Source organism: Elephas maximus, chromosome 1, assembly GCF_024166365.1.
Source record: "Elephas maximus indicus isolate mEleMax1 chromosome 1, mEleMax1 primary haplotype, whole genome shotgun sequence".
Taxonomy (NCBI): domain Eukaryota; kingdom Metazoa; phylum Chordata; class Mammalia; order Proboscidea; family Elephantidae; genus Elephas; species Elephas maximus.
This window is the reverse complement of record NC_064819.1, coordinates 139,289,311-139,311,747: the sequence shown is the minus strand read 5'-3', so window position 1 is coordinate 139,311,747 and position 22,437 is coordinate 139,289,311. Positions and strand designations below refer to the sequence as shown.

The 22,437-nt window shown below is 35.8% G+C and overlaps 1 protein-coding gene across 6 annotated transcripts in view; it reads right to left on the bottom strand.

Moving 5' to 3' along the window:
* The window catches only part of MYO6 (myosin VI), a 170,317-nt gene that overhangs the window by 50,111 nt on the left and 97,769 nt on the right, over positions 1-22,437 (bottom strand). For all 6 annotated transcript variants that reach the window (XM_049895893.1, XM_049895913.1, XM_049895921.1 and 3 more), the window contains exons 9-17: positions 21,214-21,311; positions 20,484-20,648; positions 14,674-14,754; positions 11,756-11,936; positions 6,911-7,055; positions 4,587-4,744; positions 3,071-3,162; positions 2,488-2,560; positions 791-918 (exon numbers count right to left, since the gene is read on the bottom strand). In XM_049895893.1, the coding sequence (XP_049751850.1) occupies positions 791-918; positions 2,488-2,560; positions 3,071-3,162; positions 4,587-4,744; positions 6,911-7,055; positions 11,756-11,936; positions 14,674-14,754; positions 20,484-20,648; positions 21,214-21,311 (1,121 nt within the window). The remainder of the gene's footprint in view (positions 1-790; positions 919-2,487; positions 2,561-3,070; positions 3,163-4,586; positions 4,745-6,910; positions 7,056-11,755; positions 11,937-14,673; positions 14,755-20,483; positions 20,649-21,213; positions 21,312-22,437) is intronic.

Here is a 22,437-nt window from a genome sequence, read left to right as displayed (position 1 = left end):
TGACCTCTAGGATCTCTTGTGACTCCTGGATTGTGATCAAAGTTACATGACATAAAACAAAGCAATTCAGGGTCACTTCACTCAGAAGGGAGACCATGAAGACAGCAGGTAAAGCTTTTCAAACACTGTTCTTCCTCTTAAACCCAGTGGATTCATCTACTTTCATTCCCACCAGGTCCTGCAGACTCTGGGTTGTTTCTTGGGCAATTAGATGGAGGCATCTCACAACAATTACTCCAGCTACTCCTCCTGCCTGGGATCTCTTTCCACCCAGAGGAAGGGCCTTGATTAAACAGATCATCGGCATCAAAAACACAGGCAGTCCCCAGGTTAAGAATGAGATCCCCTCCTAATTGTATCTTCAAGAATTTGTAGGTAAGTCTAAACAGGTGCATATGGTTTGTATTTAGCCTTACTTCAGTGCAAGACAAGGCCGGAAGCCTTTTCAATGATTTAAAAGCTGCACGTGCAGCAAGTGAAGGTGACTGAGATGAAGAATTTGTTGTGAGTAGGGGTTAGTTCAATCGTTTCAAAGCGAGAGAAAATTTACATACCATTAAAGGGCAAGTAGGAGTTGTCTTTAAGTTGAATGTTCATAACCTGGGGACTGCCGGTATATATAAATTAAATGTTCATCTATACAAGATGCTGTACTGAATGTATTATAGTCACTCTAAGCCTACATAACTCATGATTCTAATTATCTACTGAAGGTTAAAATGATTAATGCATCTTCTTAAGAGGTTTCTCTTCCTATCACCAAGTCTCAATTTTGGAACGGTAAACTCACAGTGAGTCGGAAATGGTCCTTATGCTTCTGGTGAACTGCAGATGTAAAGTGTTGGTCGCTGGGCTGGGGAAGGCGATTTTCTTCATCCAAAATATCCAGTATGCCCACTAATTTTGCTTCAATTAAATCTATTTCAATGGGGAAAAAAATCAAAATATTCACAATACGATAGCAACATAACATTTTAAAGATATGTGAGCAAAAACTGATCATCGATTTCAAGGACTGGTCAGAAACAATGTAACAGATGATTCTATAGGTATTCTCTGAAAGTCCATAAAGGGCTGGTGGGCTATATTCCAAACCTGGCAGTTTATTAGAAAGTAAAATCTTACATTTATCATAGGTTTCCAAAAAAAAAAAAAAAAAGATTGTATAAAGAAAGCAATTGATATAATAAACACTTCATTTGTAAGTCAGGATAAGTGGCTAAGAAATCAGAAATTTCTCCTCTTCCAAATGACATCTATATTCAAAATGAAGCAAAAGCACGGAAGGGAAGCTTCTGCATGCATAGCTTTCTTATACTGCTTTTAAAAGTTTATCTAAATTATGCTTCCAAAGTAAAACTATTCAGTAACAGCACATTTTTATGCTCCTTCCGTCATGCTGTTTGAATTTCCTCCCCCTTCCCAAATAGCTGTAAGATGTGGACTGCTTAAACTATGGTATATAAGAATTGTTGAGTGTGACAGACTCTAAGCTACAAGACATACAAAATCAAGATTCTAATGACGTTGGTCAGAGCATGGTGTTTCTTGGGCACTTAGCAGTGGTAAAGGTGGGGTGTAGTGAACTGAGCCATAAATGGGGCTACTGATTGGCAGAGGAGAAAGTAGAGGTAGACTAAAGGATAACTGGAAGGAAAGGAGTTCTACCCAAGGATATCAAGCCGCACAGTCAAAGGCAGAGAGGTGGGAAAGGATCTAGGGTGCTAAAGGAATGCTGAGTGGGCAGGTAGGACATGAAAGTGCTTTGATTAAAGTTACACAAATATGAAGTGATAGCACTGTTATACTATTACCTTGTCCAAATCTAGCACGAGTTATTGATCAGATTGTCGAATTGCGATTTCAAAATTAGGCTTGCTTAATGGTTTTAGAGATAGGATAGGAAAAGAAAAGGAAGCCTGAGTGCTAACTGCAGGGCTTCAGGGAAATGCTTCTTTACAGTTAGAAAACCGAGGAGAAAGCACAGACCCTGTTCTCCTGCTGCACACTATTATCTGGATGTGACATGCAGAACTTTTGAAGTCAACATGCAACAGGAGGGTGCTGCCAAGGCACGGAGGAGGAGGGAGCCCAGAGACTCGCAGGAGAGCCAAACCCTGACAAACGTCACCCAGAGCCTGGGCTACCTGTGAACTTCTCATCATGCGAGATAATAAATCCCTTTACTGCTTAAGCCTTTCGGTTTCTCTGTGAACTGATTCACATGTTAGCTGTTTAAGTAGGAAAATGCCCATCCATAATGAATAGAGCAGATTTTAGACAAACTGTCCAGATAGCTGAATTTGAGGCCTTAGTAGGAAAAACAACTTCCAAGCAGTATTATTGGAGAAGTAGAACCTCTCTCAAATATCATAGTTTCAAGTCCTATAGCCAGAAATAATAATTACAGAGCACAGAAAAATTACTACTAAATGCATTCATTATATCTCTCCTGTTTCCCCAAAAGTGGAGTTAAATGGTACATACCTATACAGTCCTGATTATCCACATAATGTACTTCATTAACACCTAAACCTTCTTTTTGGTAGAGTTCTTGTTCCTAAAAATAAAATAATCATAATCACAGAGATGGAAATACTGCACAATATGAAATGGACTCAGTGTTCTGTGGCGAAATGTCCACCAAAACTCCTGACTTGGGGCTTTGCTGCCACACAGAGAGAGCAAGTAGATGGCAGAGGCAGCAGAAGCAGAGAGACTTGCAGGAAGGGTGGGAGATGCTAGGCAACAATGAGAGGAGAAAGCTGGTTGGCAATGACAGAATTAAAACAGCAGCATAAAGCCTAGTAAAGTCACTGGTAAATAGATGTTCCTTACTTCTGAGGAAGTACCTATCAATGTTCTGACTGAGTCCCCAGGGCGGCAGCTATGCCGTTCACACATCTGATGTGCCTGAGTAACAGCTGAAATGCTGCGGTCTGTGCTGGGCTTTCTTAATTCCCTGGGCCACCTTACATTATGCCCCCTTGATCACAGTAACTGTGGCACATCTCTGTTCCTTGAATTTTAAAATCACTTACTGCAGTTCCTAAAGTAAAATGGCAAGTACCTCTTTCAGAATCCTTTCATTAAAAAATTGTTGAAGTTTTTCATTGCAGTAGTTGATGCAAAATTGCTCATAACTGTTATGTTCAAAGTACTCTGAAAACATAAAACCAGAAGCAAGAGTCATCAGCAGGCCAAATTTATATTATAAATTTACCTCTGGATAAAATTTTAATGTACTTTAATGGCTTAAGTGAAGATTAGGTGAAAATAAATAAATGCAATTGTTCCGTGCTCCCCAAATGCTCTTATTTCAAGTCTTAAATTTTGTTAAGAATTAAAAATATGAAAAATACCTTGCTTCATTTGACAAAAAAGGTTTTTGTCCTATGAAATAAATCTCATATGGTAAAACATACAAAACGTAAGCCATTTCCTAATTTTTAAAGCAGAAGTATTAATCTGAGTTAATTAAAACAAAACAAAAGGCTCAAAATTCAAGAGCTCTAAAAGATCTTTTGCTATGCAAGCTGTAACATTTTAGTTATCAAAAATGCTATGGATACTGATTTCTAAAATTAATGGATTGTATTAAACGATCACTAAGATCCCTAAAACTCTAAAATTTTATGATTCTCTGTGTGTGTTAAGTTAAACTGGCATACACCAGGAAACAAGCATCTGAAGATCGTGAAATCATAATTCAGTTACAGGTGTTTCTCTACCTTTGAGTAAAACGTAATGATTTACTATAAATTTTAAAATATACATCACATCACTTAGCCTGGCAAAACGAAAACAAAACCCTGCTCCTTCCAAGATGCAAACACACACACCTTCCCTTGGCAAAGGCAATAAACCACAGAGGAGAAACGCCGCTCCTACACGGCCAGTGGAACCCCCACATCAATAAAACCCAACACAAAACCTGATACCAACAGTCAGATTTACTTTGAGAATTTTACTACACAGTCATTCAGAATAAAGCAGCAACACTCAGATGTAGGTGGATTCATTTCATTTCTGGTTGTACAGCTTCAAAGTTATTTTATATTTGCTCACAATTAATGCTACAAATTTTTACACACAGTAAGCAGGATGGTCTATCAACTAGGTCAACCTGTACACCAGCTTACATGTTAGTCAAAAGTTTGACTGTCAATGGGAACTGTCTCTACTTTCTGCACAACTGCTCAAAGTCCATTAAAAAATACATTAAAAATCTTGATCCCTTAATTAGTATTAGCATTAGTAGCACTCAAGAGTTTACTTTATTCGCTTGTGTTTATTTAAGAGTACAGAGACATCCCTTAACTATAGCGGTTTTAATCAATACGTTTTAACTTTAACATTAGTGTGATCAAAACTGCCCATTCGAGTCTTTTTTTTAAAGCATCAGTTTCCTATTTAAATCATTCTATAAAATGTAAGTATGTATGTATAGCTTAAAATACATCAGATAAAGGGTATTACAAGAAGAGAAAAGGTTACTTTTTAAAATCTTTTCTTTTTAAATATTGTGGAAAACCAAATGAAAAAATATTGAACACACACAAACTCACAAAAGAAACTACACTTACCAAAACCTGCAATATCTAGGACCCCAATAAAATAGGATGAGGTTTCAAAAGGAAAACACTGATTTATTCTGTTAACCACATGATCAAAGAGATGGCTATAGACAGTCTTCGCCAAGGCATCGCGGGCATTGTTTGCTTGCTCCACCTTCAGGGGTACCCTATAAAAGAACATGATACCGATGAGAATTCCTTATGGTGACGTTTTGTGAAAAGGGTGCCAGACACCCCAGGTCAAAGTACACACACCTAACATAGTCACTATGAAGAACAAAATAGTTACCAAGGGTCATGGGTGAAAAGGCACAGATAAATGAGGCTGGCTGAAAAATTATAAGAGAAAAACTAAGGGAATTCTTTGCAATTAGATAAAAAAGAAAAAAATCACCTATACTTAGATTAAAAAAAAAAAAAATCTATTACTGGATAAAAGAACTTTAGGTCTGAAAAAATCTTTTTAACCTTAATTTACACTTCTCTATATTATACATGCAGAATATATAAAAATTATTCATAAGAATAATCTTCCTTTTGATTTTCCATAAATACAAAAGAAATTGCACTTAATTCAAGATAATTTCAAAGCTTGGTAACTTCTTTACTTTGTTTATGAAAAAAATGTTTACACCTTAAAATGTGAATTGTCCAACTTTACTGCTCTCCAGTCCCTGGAGAAGGTCATCATGCTTGGTAAAGTGGAGGGTCAGTGAAACAGAGGAAGACCCTCAACGAGACGGACTGACACAGTGGCTACAACAATGGGCTCAAGCACAGCAAAGATTCTGAGGATGGCAGAGGATCAGGCAGTGTTTTGTTCTGTTCTACAAGGGTCTCCATGAGTCAGAACTGACTAGGCTGCACCTAACAACAACTGTTTAAGTAACTACACGGTGTAACGGTATTTGATGCTGCAAATTCAGACACACAGCCTCGGTTCTCAAGAAAATTACAGTCTTATGAAGGAAGACTGGCATAAAAGAAAACTTCCAAATACTGCTAAATGCTATCATAAAGGTATCCATGAGGTACCAGAGGAGCATCAAAAAAAAAAAAATGTCAAATTTGAAAGGAACCCTTAAAAGTCATCTAGGTCAGCCTGATATTTTAATCCCCTCTAAACAGTGGTTTTCTAACTGAAATTTCCCACAAGAGAACCATTTCTTAAAGTGAATCTTATGTGGACACCCAATAAATAAAGTACCTAAAAGAACTGCTTTGGATCAAAGCAGAAATGGAGAAAGTGATACCTGGGGACCACCCATAAGGCCTTTATGGGCCACCTCCTGGCCTCTGAACTATCCCTAAGAAACCACGTACCTGTAGGGCACTGCTCTACATCCTCCTTGCTGGATTTTTCTTTATAATAAAAATAATTTGGAATTAGCAAAGAATCAGGCTATGCACACCTTATTAAGATTTTTAAAAGTGTTGGTACTACTGTATTTTCTGAGTGGCTAAACATTTTTTCAATCTACTTCCGAAAAATCAGCCATTGAAAACCCTATGGAGCACGGTTCTACTCTGGCACACGTGGAGTCGCCATGAGTTGGAGTTAACTTGATGGCAATTGGTTTAAACATTTTTTAAGAATGCGTTTTAATTTGTTGAAAATTTGTCAGAAATACGTCACTAGAGCCCACTGCCTGCCTTATTTAGCAGCGCACAGAGGATACGACATTTTCTCCTCACAGGTGAAAATCTAACAGTGTCTCAGGATGATAACCCTAATCATTATTTAATTTCCAATATCAAAAGTGAAAATGTATAAAATATACAATACTGAACCAAGAGTACACATACCAGACACAATCTACAAATTGTTGGTTACTGACTTTAAAAATCTTAGCTGTGCCTTTATTTTCTTATCAGTTGCAATTTCCTCTAAACAAAGAATCCTAAAAGCCAGGGGAAATTCCATTGCTGAGTATTTTGTTAAAGACAGTTCTATGTATAAGTTGTACTGTGTGCACCATTCCATTTGCATGGAAACATACTTCTGAAGTAAAATAAACCTAAAACAGTCAAATACTGAGCGACATAATTAACTTATTTTCATTGCTGTATAAAAGTAAATCCCTTTCTTATTTCATAAATTCCAAATTTGTGACATGCAGTACATCTGCAAGGAACAACTGAAGAGCTATCAAAGTCCCCATTTATTTATATGGTTGGTGGTTTACTGCAGTGAGATGCACAGAATTTTGATCTATCAACACAGGTTTTAGAACATATTATAATGAAAAGAAGGAATGATGCATAAAGATCAACTTTAAAACTCAGCTCCTTGACAAACTGCAAGGCAGGATTTTCATAGTTAAGAAACTTACTTTATAACTGTTCCCTTAGTGCCCCCTGCTGTTGTAAGCATGACTCTTGTGGTTAAACTCACACGAAGATCATCTTGATCCAAACCCAGTAACTCAGCACAGTATTCCAATGACTGAGTAGATTTATTCTTCAGATTACAACCACCTAATGAAAATATACTTTAATTCAAAATTAATAAACATTTTTTACACCAAATTTTTAAGACTCATTTCTTTGAATTACACTTTGCTTTTTTTTTTTATGTAAAACTATTTTTATAGGGGCATGGTAGAGCAATGGTTAAGCATTTGGCTGCTAACCAAAAGGTCAGCAGTTCGAATCCACCAGTTGCTCCTTGGAAACTCTATGGGGCAGTTCCACTCTGTCCTGTAGGGTCACTATGAGTCACAATCAACTCAGTGACAACAGGTTTGGTTTGGGTTTTACGTGTTTTATTTGTAACTCTTAATTTCACCTCACTTTACTGCCATTGCCAGACACCCCTGCTGCCAAGGGCACCTGAAGACCCTCGTGTGGGACAAATCTATGGTTTAATTCTTTCATCCCATCAATACTAACTTGCTACTATTTCATTTTTTATGACCCTGTAAGCAAAATATATAACGATGAATCATAATTCCCTATTAAAATTCGTTAAGTCTCCAAAAAGCTTCGGGGAGTAATTTTTGTGGCAAAAGTTATAATATGCTTTAGTATGTTAATTTTGATAAGGATATATCTATGCATGTGTGTGTATAGGCATGTGCTTGTGTTGCTTGGAATGGAGGGAGAGGGTGAGCAGACAACTGCTACTACCTACATATCATATCTATAAATTTCTGTTTATAGAGGCTGTTATAAAAAATATTTTTTCATGCCAACATGAAGTATACCAGCATGCTTGAGACTCTGGGTTGACCTGGCTCTACCACTTACTACGTGTGTAACCATCAGCAAGTTACTCTCTCTGTGCCTCAGTTTCCTCATCTATAAAATAAGGTTAATAATAGTACCTACCTCATAAGGTTGTTATGAATATTAATAAGTTAATATACGTGAAGTGTTTGGAATAGTGCCCGGTATACAGTAAGCACTGCATAAAGGCTAATTACTATTACTGTAATTATTACTGCTAATAATATTAGAAATACTAAACATTTTACAAATTTTTAAAAAGTTAGTATTTATGTAAAGGCTTCATTTCAATACTACCTAACTCCAAAACTACACAGCATATGTGAAAATCATGAGAATTTGATTATGACAAGTTAGTGAAATGCTTAACAGACCACTTCTCAGAAGAAATAATCACAAGATCTTATAAGAATAGGGGTTGTCAAGACCAATCAATAGGAAAATACAGGCAGTCCCCAGTTTACAAATGTCCAACCTGTAGTTATGAACCAACCCCCTGTAAAGCCTAACCTAACCCGTTGCCTTAGAGTCGATTCCGACTCACAGCGACCCTATAGGACAGAGTAGAACTGCCCCATAGCGTTTCCAAGGAGTGGCTAGTGGATTCAAACTGCGGACCTTTTAGTTAGCAGCCAAGCTCTTAACTGCTATGCCACCAGGGCTCCCCTATAAAGCCTAGTATAGTAAAAATTCGAGGTACATACAATGGTCCATAGTAACAAATAGGCACTACTTTGTGACACTCAACAAAACATTATTATTATTACTGTATTATTATGTTAAAGATGTTTTAGCATATCTGCAAGTGTTTAACGTTTTTTATGCATAGGAAGGTATACCGTATACTAAGACAAACATTTGACTAACTGACGTTAGATGTTAACTGTTCTGATTTATGTATAAATTCAACTTAAAGAGACTTAGGAACAGAAGTCGCTCGTAATCCAGGGACTGCCTGTAGTCTTTTCAACAAATAGTGATGGGACAACTAACTATCCACGTGCCAAAGAATGAATCTGGATCACCACCCCATACCTCTTAAAAAAATTAACTCGCAATGGATCAAAAACCTAAATGTAAGAACTAAAACAATTAAAAAAACTCAGATGAAAACAGAGGCATCAATCTTCATGACCTTGGAGTAGGCAATGGTCTCCTAAATAGGAAACTAAAAGCACAAGCAACACAGGAAAAGACAGATAAACTGGATTTCACCAAAATTAAAAACTTTCATGCTTCAAAGAACACAATCCAGAAAAATGTAAAGGAAAGCAACAGAATGGACAAAATATCTGCAAATTATACATATGAAAAGTGAATAGGGACTTGCATTTAGAATATATAAAGTGTATATATATGTATACGTAATAAAATCATAATGATTAAAACAAAAATAATCTGGTTTATTAATTCTCTTGATTCAATATTTCATTCCAAACTTCTCTACTTTCTGCTCATTGTCCCTTCAACAAAAAGACAGGATGGAAGAGAAAAAGCAAATATGTACTACGTACCTTGTGGCCACTTAAATGCTTTTCTGCTAACTGCACCATGCAACATTTATAATACATTTGCATGTTTTACCACAAGGTAGTAACGTAAGACGTAAAATGCCACACCACTTCTGAGATTTCTAAAGTGTGTGCATTCACTCTAAACACAGGATCTTTTTTTTGTGACTTTAGTATAACAATGTTCCAGCACAAACGAAATGTATTCTAACATTCATTACACTTTCAAAATATATTTTCAAATCCCTTCAAAAAACTAATTAAAAATGTTAACGCACACTAATAATAAATCAACTTTAATGTTTTTCCATTTTAAACTGGGAATGCTCTATGTTTTTATTTTAATTATTATTTAAAATTCTTACAGTGCTTACTATGTGCCAGACAGTAACATTCAAAGCTTTTTACAAATATTTCTCTCCATTTATTCCTCTTCACAACAAGGAGGAACTATCATCATCCCCAGTTACAGGTGAGGAAACTGAGACATAGTAAGCTTAAGTTACTTGCCCAAGGTGACACAGGTAGTGCATGGTGAAGCAGTCTGCCGCAAGAGCACTCGCTTTTACCCACTACACTGTGTTGTATCTCATATTATCAATTTTGCAGCATCACAGGAAATTAAATCTGAAAGTCATTAAGTCTATCTATTTCAATCTACTCATTCACAGATCAGGACTGTCAGGGAGCTTCAGTGACCTGGGGAAAATGAGGGACAATTAGCATAAGCTCCTGAGTTACTAGGATGTGGGTAAATTCTGGTTTTCACATTTACATCTTCATTTAATAACCATATTACTTAATTTTTCCACAGGTTCCACCTGTGTAAAATGGCGATACTATCTCCTGCCTCATAGGTCTACTATGATATTTAGGTGAAAAACAGTATATAAAGGCTCTTGCACATAGTAGATGTATTTTTAAAATCTTTTTCCTTTCTCTTGTGCCCCTTAAAAAAAAAAAAAAAAAATTTTTTTACCTACATGCATATTAGCACCAGGTACTATAAAAGCACTTCTCATGTATTATTTCATTTTACCAATGAAGAAACCAAGGCTCAGAGAGCCTATGAGATCTGACACTAAAGCCCATGGTATCGACTACTATACATATAAATGGTGCATTAGATGTTTTTAACTCATCCTTGATACGAGATTTTAAAACAATATATTAATGCAGGAGTCAGCAAACTTTTTTTATAAAGGTTTAAATAGTGAATATTTTAGGCTTTGCAGGCCATGCAGTCTTTGCTGCCACTACTAAACTTTGTTATTGTAGCCTGAAAGCCACAACAGACAATACATACGTGCATGGATGTGGCTGTGTCCCAATAAAACTTTATTTATACAAAAACAGGCGATGGGCCAGATTTACCCCAAAGGCCATAGTCTGCCAGTTGTTGTATTCATGGGTCAAATTTAGGATTATACAAAAAGTCTTACTGTTTATGTAGAGACTAAAACACTAAAGCTGAAAAATTGCCAGCATTCAGGCATTTACATATCCTTTTACATTACCATAAATTTCAATGTATTTACATTTCTCATTAATAAAGTATATAAGCTTTTATTTAAAATAAACCAAACCTGTTGCCATGAAGTCAATTCCGACTCATAGCGACCCTACAGGACAGAGCAGAACTGCCCCCATAGGATTTCCAAGGAGTGGCTGGTGGATTCAAACTACTGACCTTTTAGTTAGCAACCAAGTTCTTAAACACTACGCCAACATGGCTTACACATACGTATATTTACATACATATATATACACCCATCCACTGCCGTCGAGTCGATTCCGACTCATAGCAACCCTATAGGACAGAGCAGAACTGCCCCACAGAGTTTCCAAAGAGCACCTGGTGGATTCGAACTGCCGACTTTTTGGTTACCAGCCATATAGCACTTAACAACTATGCCACCAGGGTTTCCCAACAAACCAGAAAAATATCAAATATACCTTAGTAAATGACAGAGAATTAAAGTATAATGTCAGTTCAAAATTTTGGTTAAGGGCTCAGCTGCTAACCATAAGGTTAGAGGTTCAAACCCATCCAGCGGCTCTGCAGGACAAAGACCTGCTTCCGTGAAGATTACAGCCAAGAAAACCCTATGGGGCAGTTCTACTCTGTAACATGAGGTCACTATGAGTTAGAACTGACTCAACAGCACCCAACAACAACAGTCAAAGTTACTTATCCTTCATTAAAAAAAAAAGGTTTAGTCCTAATCAGTATCACTAATTTGCTCAGAACGGGCCTCATAATGAAGGATAATAAAGCTTCCCTCATTTGGAAGATTCATCATATGGTCTACAAAGCTCAGAGAAAGTGTTAATAAACCTGTACGTAAACAGATTCAATTACATACGACAAAGAAATGACAGAATTTCCCTCTAATTTCACATCTCATTAAAAAACAAACAAAAACACAAACAAAAAACCTGAAGTGCTGCCGGCTTCCTCAAAATCAATATTTCCAAGGTGCAAGACACCAGCCACTACCCGAAACAGATCAAGTTTTTCTTCATCATCCAGACCAATCTTTTTCATGGCGGTGCACATTCTAATAAAATCTCCATGGTCATCTAACAGAGGATCTTTCAAGCAACCTGCCTTAAGACACTATAAAACAAGAAGTCATCAATTAACTGAACTTTATATTATTTAAATAGAATAAAATTACTACACCAGGTCTAGTAATGCACTATATAACATGCAAAAATAAAAATTTTCAGTGGAAAATTGCAGTATTCTAACACATTCAAAAATTGAACGACTAAGTATATATGAGCGCTCTCTATATTACTTCTTATAACTGTGAATCTACAATTACCTCAATAAAGATTTCAGTTAAAAAAATGACTGAGATGTTTTCCAATTAAATTACAATTTTAGCCCTAAAGCATTATAATAATAGGATATTAGATAAAGACATAAAATGAGTGGAAAGGAAGAGAACACCTGTAGTTAAATCAACATGAACCCAAAGAACAAACAAAACTGAGATAAAAAACGGTAATAAAAATTTAAATCTGACACCTAGCATTACACTTCTTTAGGTTAACTGCCATCAACTGCACCAATATTAAACACTAGAAAATAGTGGATGGCTGACAGAATTCTCGTGACCTGAAAATATTTTTTTCTAATCTTTCTGTATGAAGTAAAGTGTATCAGTAATCATTATGCTTATTCTAAGAATTTACACATCTTCTTCTGTTATACATAAGGTCGCCATGAGTCACCATGAGTCGGAGCTGACTCAATAGCAACTAACAACAAGAATTGATGCAATGACTTAAAACACTTTAGAAAATGAAGAGAAAGTTTATTTTTGTGTTACCTCCTAAAAGAATTTGCATTTAAAGTATTCATTTGTTAGAACCTGTAGCAAATTCAGAAAAAGGGAGGAGGGAAGTCAGGTCTGCAAGAACTAGAAAGATGAACATAGAAGTTGCTGGACACAAGAAGACAGAGCTAGGAATTTTCCAGAACTTCAGAATGAGGAAGTATAGTCAAATATTAGGTAACACAGGATCAGAATCAATTTGACATTAAGACTCCCCTGGGAGATTTTTTTTTTCCCTCATAGAACGATGGCTTCCCAGATAAAGCTGTAATTGTCTATAATTTTTTTTTTTTAATGTTCAATTATGCTTGTACAAAATTTCTGGAAAATGTCTAGATAATGAAATTCAATTTCATTCATAAGAGAAGCAAACAACCACATGCAGCCAACATTAAAAGAAAACACATACCATGCAGAATTTTTAGTCTTACAATTGAATGCTTACTTCACTTAAAAATTGTTTTAATGAAATGTGAAAGAACATACTGCTATTATGACAGACTAAAAATACTGCATTCTCTCGAAAATTACACAGTTTTAAAACACTCTAATGAAATAAGGCAAAGGATTCTAATTAGTCAAAATGATCACCTCATCCTCCTGACAAAGAAGACATAAAAAGTAATTCAGACAAATTAATCCAATGTTCATTTACATACATAAATATTCAATAAAGTGAATAAGATTACTGACACAGTATGCTGACTCTAGAATCAGAAAGTATACATTTTTTTCTTTTGAGAGTAAAATCCGGTTTTCCTTCCCTTGTAATCAGTTTTTTACATGCCAAAGATCAAATTTATATTCTTTATTTCTTTCCTTTTGGAAAGCTGCCGTGCCCCACTAAGGAAGGTTTCCATTATCTTAGTGGAGAGAACACAACTTCTATATTATCTTGATGACTAATAAAACAGTCTTATCAAGACAAAGGAAGATACCATAATAAATATTAATGCTGCTTCTTAAAGTTTCAACCATGTCTATAACAGAAAGTTTATGATTTACAGTTCAGATACCTGTGTCTAAGACGATATATAAAATGTCGACTTAAAAATTAACTGAAGACTCATGTGCTTAGAATCCAAAACAATGGAAATTTTTATTTTCTGTTCTTTTCTATGAGTATATGAAGACACAATTCATCTCACTCATTTGAGGAATCAAAACTATTTGACTCACAATCCAATAGCATTATAAACTGACTACAGTAGAACTTGCTCAATTAAATACTCAATATAAATCTTTAAATAGAATTAATAAAAACAAGCTGAAGTAGGACCTATTATTAATCCCTGTTTAGCATTTTGTAATTTAAACTCCTTGAATAGACAAAACTTAATGCCATTTATTACTTAAATACATTGCATACTAAACTTTATAAGTGTTACAGTAGATTTTAAATTAAGGTTTTAATGCTTTTAAAATAATACTTAATGGTATGATCATATCTAATTATTCTCAGAAATAGTATAATAATTTAGTGAGCCCAGTACAAAAAACTTTTCATGTTACAGAAATGAGATGCTCTGAAGAGACATGAAATAATTTATAAGCATTCTTTTGTTTACTCAGCTTATTTACTGTCTACACTTCAAGTCTTCAGCCTTGAAGTAGACAGTAAATTATAAAAGATGTATTTTATACTTCTACTGATATATAGTTACACATATCCCAATTGGGTAATATGACAGTAAGTTTCAAAAATGCTAGAAGAGAGTGATTCTTACGCAATTTAATACTCTCATACTTGAAAAAGAATACGCAGAGCAGTGCACCGTGGCCTAACGAAGCAAAACCTGAACCTGTTGGTTCTACACACACCAACAGTGGTTTCAAGTGCTGCACTATGAGAGAAACTTAGATGAGTATTTAGCTTTTTGTTTTTTTTGTTTTTTTTTAAGTATAAGTCGAAACATAAGAAATTTTATTTGGGCTCCAAAATATCTGACGTATCTTCCACTAGATTACTTTTGCATTAAATACTTTAATAAAAAAATAAGTCTACTATACCTCAGGGCTTTTACGGTTCTGTAAAATCTGTTTGTCGGTTTCTTTGTTGGCAAAGTATCTAGTGCAGCCTCGGTTTAAATACTATGAAAAAGAAAGTAAAAAATCATTAAAAAATATGATCCACAGGAAAACAATACCGGAGAAATTTATTAAATAGTGCTAGCCATTAAAAATTTCTAAACATAGCCTGAGTATCATTTACTCTCTCAAATAAAATCAATACTTTTACATGTTGTCACATTTTAGTCCTACTAATCAAACCAGGGATACTGAAAATCCTATCTCCCTGAAAATAGATTAAATGATTAAATTTAAAATCAATACCACAAAGGTTTCCCATTTTTAAGGAACAGTAATTTTAAACCTCAACACCAAATATCCTTTTAAAAATACAGTGCATAAGTACTATGGATAATAATGAAAATCACCTTCCTACTACACGCTTACAGACTCACAATAAGAACCCATACTATGGTTTAATATTTCAAATAATATTTTAAATTCTGAAAAAAGGAGAAATATTCACCTTCAATTTCTTAAATTTGATTTTTCTCTTTTTTGAGAGTCAATTCTTCAAAGCATACCTTTTGTATTTACTGATAGTTAACAATGAATACACAAAAATTACAGTACTTCCTTTATGGACCTTTTTAGGAATTCGAATAATACTTTCAGTTTTTCTTATTTCAGTGAGAAGCGTTTTAAAGGCTAAGTATTTTCAAAACACAGAACAAGGGAAGCAGCTGAGAAGAAAATCATATATTGGTCTCAAAGAGAATCAACTACCCACATTTACTCGGGGAAGTGGCTGGTCAGGAAGGAAGTACACAGAGAACAGGATGGGAAAATTTTAAAAGCATCTCAGCTTCTCTTACGTCAGGTCACTATGATCCCATTGTATCATGGCATGCATTCCAACGTTAAATACACCAAATCAAATAAATACCAAGAAAAATTTTATAGTAAGTTTTGAATAATTTGAGTATAAGTTAGTAATTTAGATATGCCACACAATTATCTTCCCCCCATTATAATGAAATACTAAAATACAATTGAAATCAGACAATGATACACAACAAGTTTTTCCTTCTAGCTTAGAATCTTTGGAGGAAAAAAAGCAAGGGAGGGGGACAATAACAGTAAAGCATTTTCAAGTGATTGTTTCAAAAACAGTTCTCTTATTTAGTAGGATAACAGTAGCCCAAACATGTAAAGCCAACGCAAATATTTCCTTTGCTAGCAAGAGTTTTAACCCCCCGCCTCCAACTATTTTGTTAAACACTTGGCTTTTGGACAGTTTGGCCTGATATTAAAACCTAGGAAAAATACTTGTTTCTTCTGACTTTTATAGAACTAGAAAAGCTATAACTATCCCTACCATCCATTTTCATTCTACCCAAGCTTTCTTTGGATTCAAGGATCTTTGCATGACTATGGCGAATGCTTCTGTAAAATATGTGCAAAAATATATTTAAAATTTGGATAATGCAAGCATGTTAAACTTTTTGTTTTCTAAAACACATATGTAGTTAATGCAAACGTTTTCCAGCAGATGTATCTCTGCAATTCCTCGTTTACTAATTTGGGAAAAGCAGTGACCAAAAAAACAAAATCAACCCTACTGAAGGATTCTTCTTATCTTTACAACCTGATCTATGAGTTATAACTGGAGGGCTAAACTAAACTACAGAAAAATCTGATGAAATTACCAAGATACTTTCAAATGACTGTAACGCAGAATCATTTGGGGAGGGAGGAGTAGGATGGGGTGTGTATAGGTGTGCGTATGAGAGGAATGTCCAAGACAGAAGATGCATTTGGGTGAAAGTTAACACCGTTCTTCTACTCCCCTCTTACCACCAAAAGGACTCTCCTGTAAGAAAGGAAATTATGCCTTCTGGTTCACACTACGGGAGCAGGAAATCCCTGGCCTGATGAAGAACTGCAGAAGCCGCCCTCTCAGGATGCCTGCAGCTGGGCCACAAAAGGCTGTACAATTTCAGACACAGTAGAGCCACGCTGCCACAGACTCCAAGCAGAAGGAGATGTCAGTTTATTCACATCACTTTATCTTCAGCTAGGTGTTGACAAAGCCACATCACCATTATTAAATTTCATATGATTCACAGCAATTTATATTCCTTTTCTAAAGTTCATAGTGCAGTATCTGTGATATACTATAAATCATTGAATCGAGCACATTACCCGGGTAAATTGTATGGTACCTAAACTACATCTCAATAAAGCTGTTAAAAAACACAAACGGCAGAGCAAAAACACACAAAGAGCCTGGGTCCTTGCCAGTACCACTGTACCACTGAGCAACTGAACCATGTCACGTGAGGAAAAATAAACCTCTACTTGGTGACGGCACTGGGTCTGGGTACTTGTTAAAAAACTTTTTAACTTATAGCACGGAAATTCATCTTCTACTTCATGAAGATAATGTGGGCAACTCAATTCAAACACCAATTAATTCAGTGAGTTCTAAAAGAAGGCTGGAAGTTAAGAAGTATATTACAAGACACACTTTAAGACCATAAAGTTTTTAAAAGTTCCAAATACACATTGAAAGAAACTGCCTGAAACAACGAGAAAGGGGGCTGCAAAAACAAACAAAATACACACACATATACACACACACAGAGCAAAAATTAAATACAATCATGCGTGTCATAATTATCAAATGGGGGATTCCTGCCCAAACAGGAATATCAGAATCCTGGTGTTATGGGTTAAATGGTTTCCAAAAAACAGGTATGTTGAAGTCCTAAGCTCCCCTGTCCCCACCTGTGAATGTGACCTTATTTGGAAATACAGTCCTTACAGATGTAATTAGTTAAGATAAGGTCATTAGGTTCACCCCAAACTCTTTATGACTGGTACCCTTATAAGAAGAGGAGACACAGAAGGAGGAAGGCCATATGAAGATGAAGACAGATTTTGGAGTTATGCTTCCACAAGTCAAGAATATATTGGACTATCAGAAACTGGGAGAGATAAGAATCTTTCCCTAGAGCCTTTGGAGGAAACATAGCCCTGCTGTCACTCTGAATTCAAACTGCTAGCCTCCGGAACTATGAGGCAACAGATTTCCGTTGTTCTTAAGCCATATAGTTTGTGGTAATTTATTCCAGAGGCCCTAAGAAACTAATGCACCTCAGCATCTTTACACAAACTACATTCCTTACCCCAACCCATGATTCCCAAGTTACCAGTTGCCAAGTTTATCCTAACTCACTGGAACCCCATTTGTGTCAGAGCAGAACTGTGTTCTATAGGATTATCAATGGCTGATGTTTTGGAAGTAGACTTTTCAGTTAGCAGCCAAGCACATCTGCACCACCCAAGGACTCCATTTACTCCCTTATTAAAAAAAAGAAAACCAAACCAAACCAAACCCGTTGCCGTCCAGTCAATTCCAACTCACTGTGACCGTATAGGACAGAGGAGAACTGCTCCATAGAGTTTCCAAGGAGCGCCTGGTGGAATTCAAACTGCCAACCCTTTGGTTAGCAGCTGTTGCACTTAACCACTATGGCACCAGGGTTTCCACTATTTTTCTTTTTTTTTAATTTTTTTTATTGTACTCCAGATGAAGGTTTATAGAGCAAACTAGTTTCTCATTAAATATACATATTGTTTTGTGACATTGGTTGCCAACCCCACGACATGTCAACACTCTCTCCTCCTTGACCTTGAGTTCCCCGTTACCAGCTTTCCTGTCCTCTCCTGCGTTCTCTTGCTTGCCCCTGGGTAGGTGTGCCCATTTAGTCTCATTTTGTTTTATGGACCTGTCTAATCTTTGGCTGAAGGTTGTGAACCACAGGAGTGATTGCATTACTGAGCTATAAGGGTATGTGGGGGCCATAGTCTCAGGGTTTCTCCAGTCTGTCAGGCCAGTAAGTCTGGTTTTGTTTATTTATTTATTTTTTTTTTTTTGTGAGTTAGAATTTTGTTCTATATTTTTCTCCAGCTCTGTCTGGGACCCTCTATTGTGATCCCTGTCAGAGCAGGTAGTGGTGGTAGGCGGGTACCATCTAGTTGTGCTGGACTCAAGTCTGGTGGAGGCTGTGATAGTTGTAGTTCATTAGTTCTTTGCACTAATCTTTTAGGGACACTATTTTCTGGCTGAGAATCTGTAAATTATGCTAACCATCCCCAGTCAGCATTCTTGAAATTGTACTCCTTTGGCTCATGTGATACTCAGCACTCCTGATTTTCTTTGTTGTTCTTTCACTACTCCACATGTGCTTTTTTCTCAGGCAACTCTCCCTCTGCTCGTGCCTTTCAACTTCAGAATCTGGATCCCAACACATGCTTCTTTATATTATGCAACTCCCTGGACAATCTCCTCTACAAACTGTCATAGTTTTAACTATCACAGAGAGTGCTGACACCTCCCAAGCCTGTTATCTCTAGCACTGATACAGATGCCCAGGATAGCTATCTTCCAGACATCTCTACTTAGCTGATCCATAGATTCCAAAACTGAACTCAACCTATATGCCACAAACCTTCCATATGGCCCCAATGATGGTATTTACATCTACCCAGGAACCTCAGACAAAAATTAAAAAATTATTGCAGGCTTGTGCTTCTCATATCATATTTAGTGCCTAAGACCTATGAATTTTACCTCCTAATATTTTGCACATTCCCTCCTCTGTAATCTTGCCATTGCTGACCTAATTCAGCCATTTGAAAACTACCAAAACCAGTTGCTGTTGAGTAGAATTCAACTCATGGCAACCCTACGGGTTACACAGTAGAACTGTGCTCCACAGGGTTTTCAAGGCTGTGACCATTCAGAAGCAGATGGCTAGGACTTTCTTCTGAGGTGCCTCCAGATGGGTTAGAACCACCAGCCTTCTGGGTAGTCAAACCCTTAACCATTGGTACCACCCAAGGATCCTATTTAGACACTTAGTACCTCTTATTATTGCTGTAGGTCCCTAATCAGTCTACCTCTGGTTTTAACTTCTACCCACCTCTTCCCCATCCCCTTAAAGTTGTCGTCCATATTAATCCAAGAGTGAAGTACAGATCTTCTACGTAAAGTCCTTCAACAGCTTATTAACTACAGAAGTAAGACCATGCTCTCTAGTCTCACCTCCCACCACTTTCTGCCTTACTCTTTAGATGCTTCCTGCTCTTCTTTGTTCATGCTTTTCCATCTACCAGAAATACCCTTTCCAACTTTCTTCATCTAGTTTACATTCCTCCAATAAGCCTTCCTAAAATTCCTAGGCTGCCCCAGAAATCAATACATATCTCTTATCATTCAACATATTATATATCAGTCAGTGTGTGTATGTATGTTTCCTAGCAGATTCTAAGTTGCTCAAGAGCAGAAATTGTGTCTTATTTTTCTTTGTACCCCTGGTACAATGCAGTAAATACCCCTGTGCAGGCAATAAATAATTATCGTTGAATTGAATTAAAAAAGACAATCATATGCCCTTTATTAACATTAATTCACTGGTCAAACTGTTTTTACAGATAAATCAAAGGTAACATTAAAGCTAGCATTACAGAACTATTATAAATTTCTAATTAAGTTTAAATTAATAAGAAGTTTAACAACTATCCTTTTACCTATCTCATTACATACCTCCTCATATAGTGTTATAAACTTGGCAATAAATTTCAATAGAGATCTACTCAGTATAGCTGTCATTCTGTCACAGTATACTTTATTTAAAGAAAGTTACAGACAACTAGATATCAAAATCCCACTGACATAATTTTAGGACTGAAGGCAATTCAATTTACACAAATTGTTTGAAATTTCTTTTCATCCAACCTACCCGAAAATTATCTGGAGAACTCAAATGAAGTTTTTCCCTAATATCTTCAGAAGCACCAGCACATAACCTATAAAAGATATGATAATTCCTTTCCTCTTTGCCTTGAACACAGATCCTAGATTTCTCTAGGAGATAATGTGAAACAAATCCTCCAACAACCGAACTCTAAAAAACAAAATAGAAAATACATTTTTGCATTTAAAGTCTTAAAGTATAACTTATCAATGCTAAATTATTCATATTTTCTAATAAACAACTATCTATTAAAGAAGTTACAATATTTATCAAATACAGAGGAAAAATTATAACTAAATATATTCTTAAAAAGTATCTACAGAGGTCATCCCTCATTTGAAACATCTTCATTATAAGCTTTGAGCCCCAGGTGAATCAGAATTGGCTTTGCACTGCATCTCAGCTTGAGGCAGGTTCAGCTAGAATGTCTTACAAGAAAAACAGCTCTAAGGTAATACTCAATGCTAAAGTCAAATCCATATCTGGGTTGTGATTGCAAAAGGAGCTTTTGGATAGTCCCTGCATATAAAGTGGATATATATGTACATATTCTCCAAATTATTTAAAGTAACAAACTTCACAAATTTACTGAGATGAAAGTACAGTTGTAACTCAAATTTACCAAGAAACGATGGACACCACCAATTATATCAAGATCTTCCTATTTCTCACAAACACTCTTCAAACATACCCCCCAAAACTCACTCTCACTTACTTTTTCATTGAAATGTATTTCTACAAATTTTCCAAATCGACTGCTATTATTGTTGCGAACAGTCTTTGCATTTCCAAAGGCTTCTAAGAGTGGGTTGGCTATTGAGAAAATGAAATATTCCATCAAAAATTAACATAAGGGAAAATTATGAAACAGTATAATTAGTATGATTTTGTTAGACAGAAAGATAGATAGAGACAGAAAGACACACAGAAGTCCTAAAAAAAATATTAACAAGGAAGAATCCACATGTAATGTCAAGTCTCACAAATGTTTATTGACTATCTACTATGTTGTTGTTGTTCGGTGCCATCAAGTTGATTCCGACACATAGCGAGTGACCCCAAGTAACACAGCAGAACATTCCCATAGACTTTCTGGGCTATAACCTTTACTGAAGCAGATCAACTATGTTCAGCCATTATTCAAAGTGACGGAGATGGAAAAATTAGTAAGGTATAGTTCATGGTCCCTGCTCATAAGGAGTTTAGTCTTATAGAAAAGTGAAATCAGTGCAATAGACACTAGCATAAGAGAAAGTGATTAAACCAAGCAAGGGAATCTTTCACTAAAATTAGGTAACAAATTTTAAGCCTATCAGTCTGAGTTGAGGTTTATAGGATGAGCGGGAGTTTACAAAGTAGACAGAGAGATAGGGAAAGGGTCAGAAGAAAAGAAATAGCATATAACATTTCAGCAACCATAAAAAGGAAACCAATACTAAATCTCATTCTCAAATGAGCTTGCACCTCAAGTAAATAAATCAAAACATTAATTCATCTTTTATTGAGTTAACATAATTTGTTTTTTCTTATTTATTTATTCAATTTTAAAGGGTGATTCCCTCACAAGGTCAGGTACTTTACTATGCGCAATCCATTACTTGTGAGACCCTCACAACTGCTGTCATACCACCACAGTTGAAAACTGTAAGTAAAACTGGGAAATTATATTAAGATGATTTCATCAAAATGAGTAAATTTATTAACACACACTTTAAAAATATTTATTAGAGTGGTATTAAGCTGTATCTACAAACATATTTTACCTAATTGTGAAAAAAAACTGCACACCCTTTTGCTATTTTTATAACCTAGCAAAACACATAAACACAGAATACCCCTTATAAATTTCTGTTCAACTGAAATTTTTCTAATGTCAGAAGAGTGCTACAATAGGTATTTAGTATAACATGGTGGTTAAGATGACTAGGTTTATGTCAGT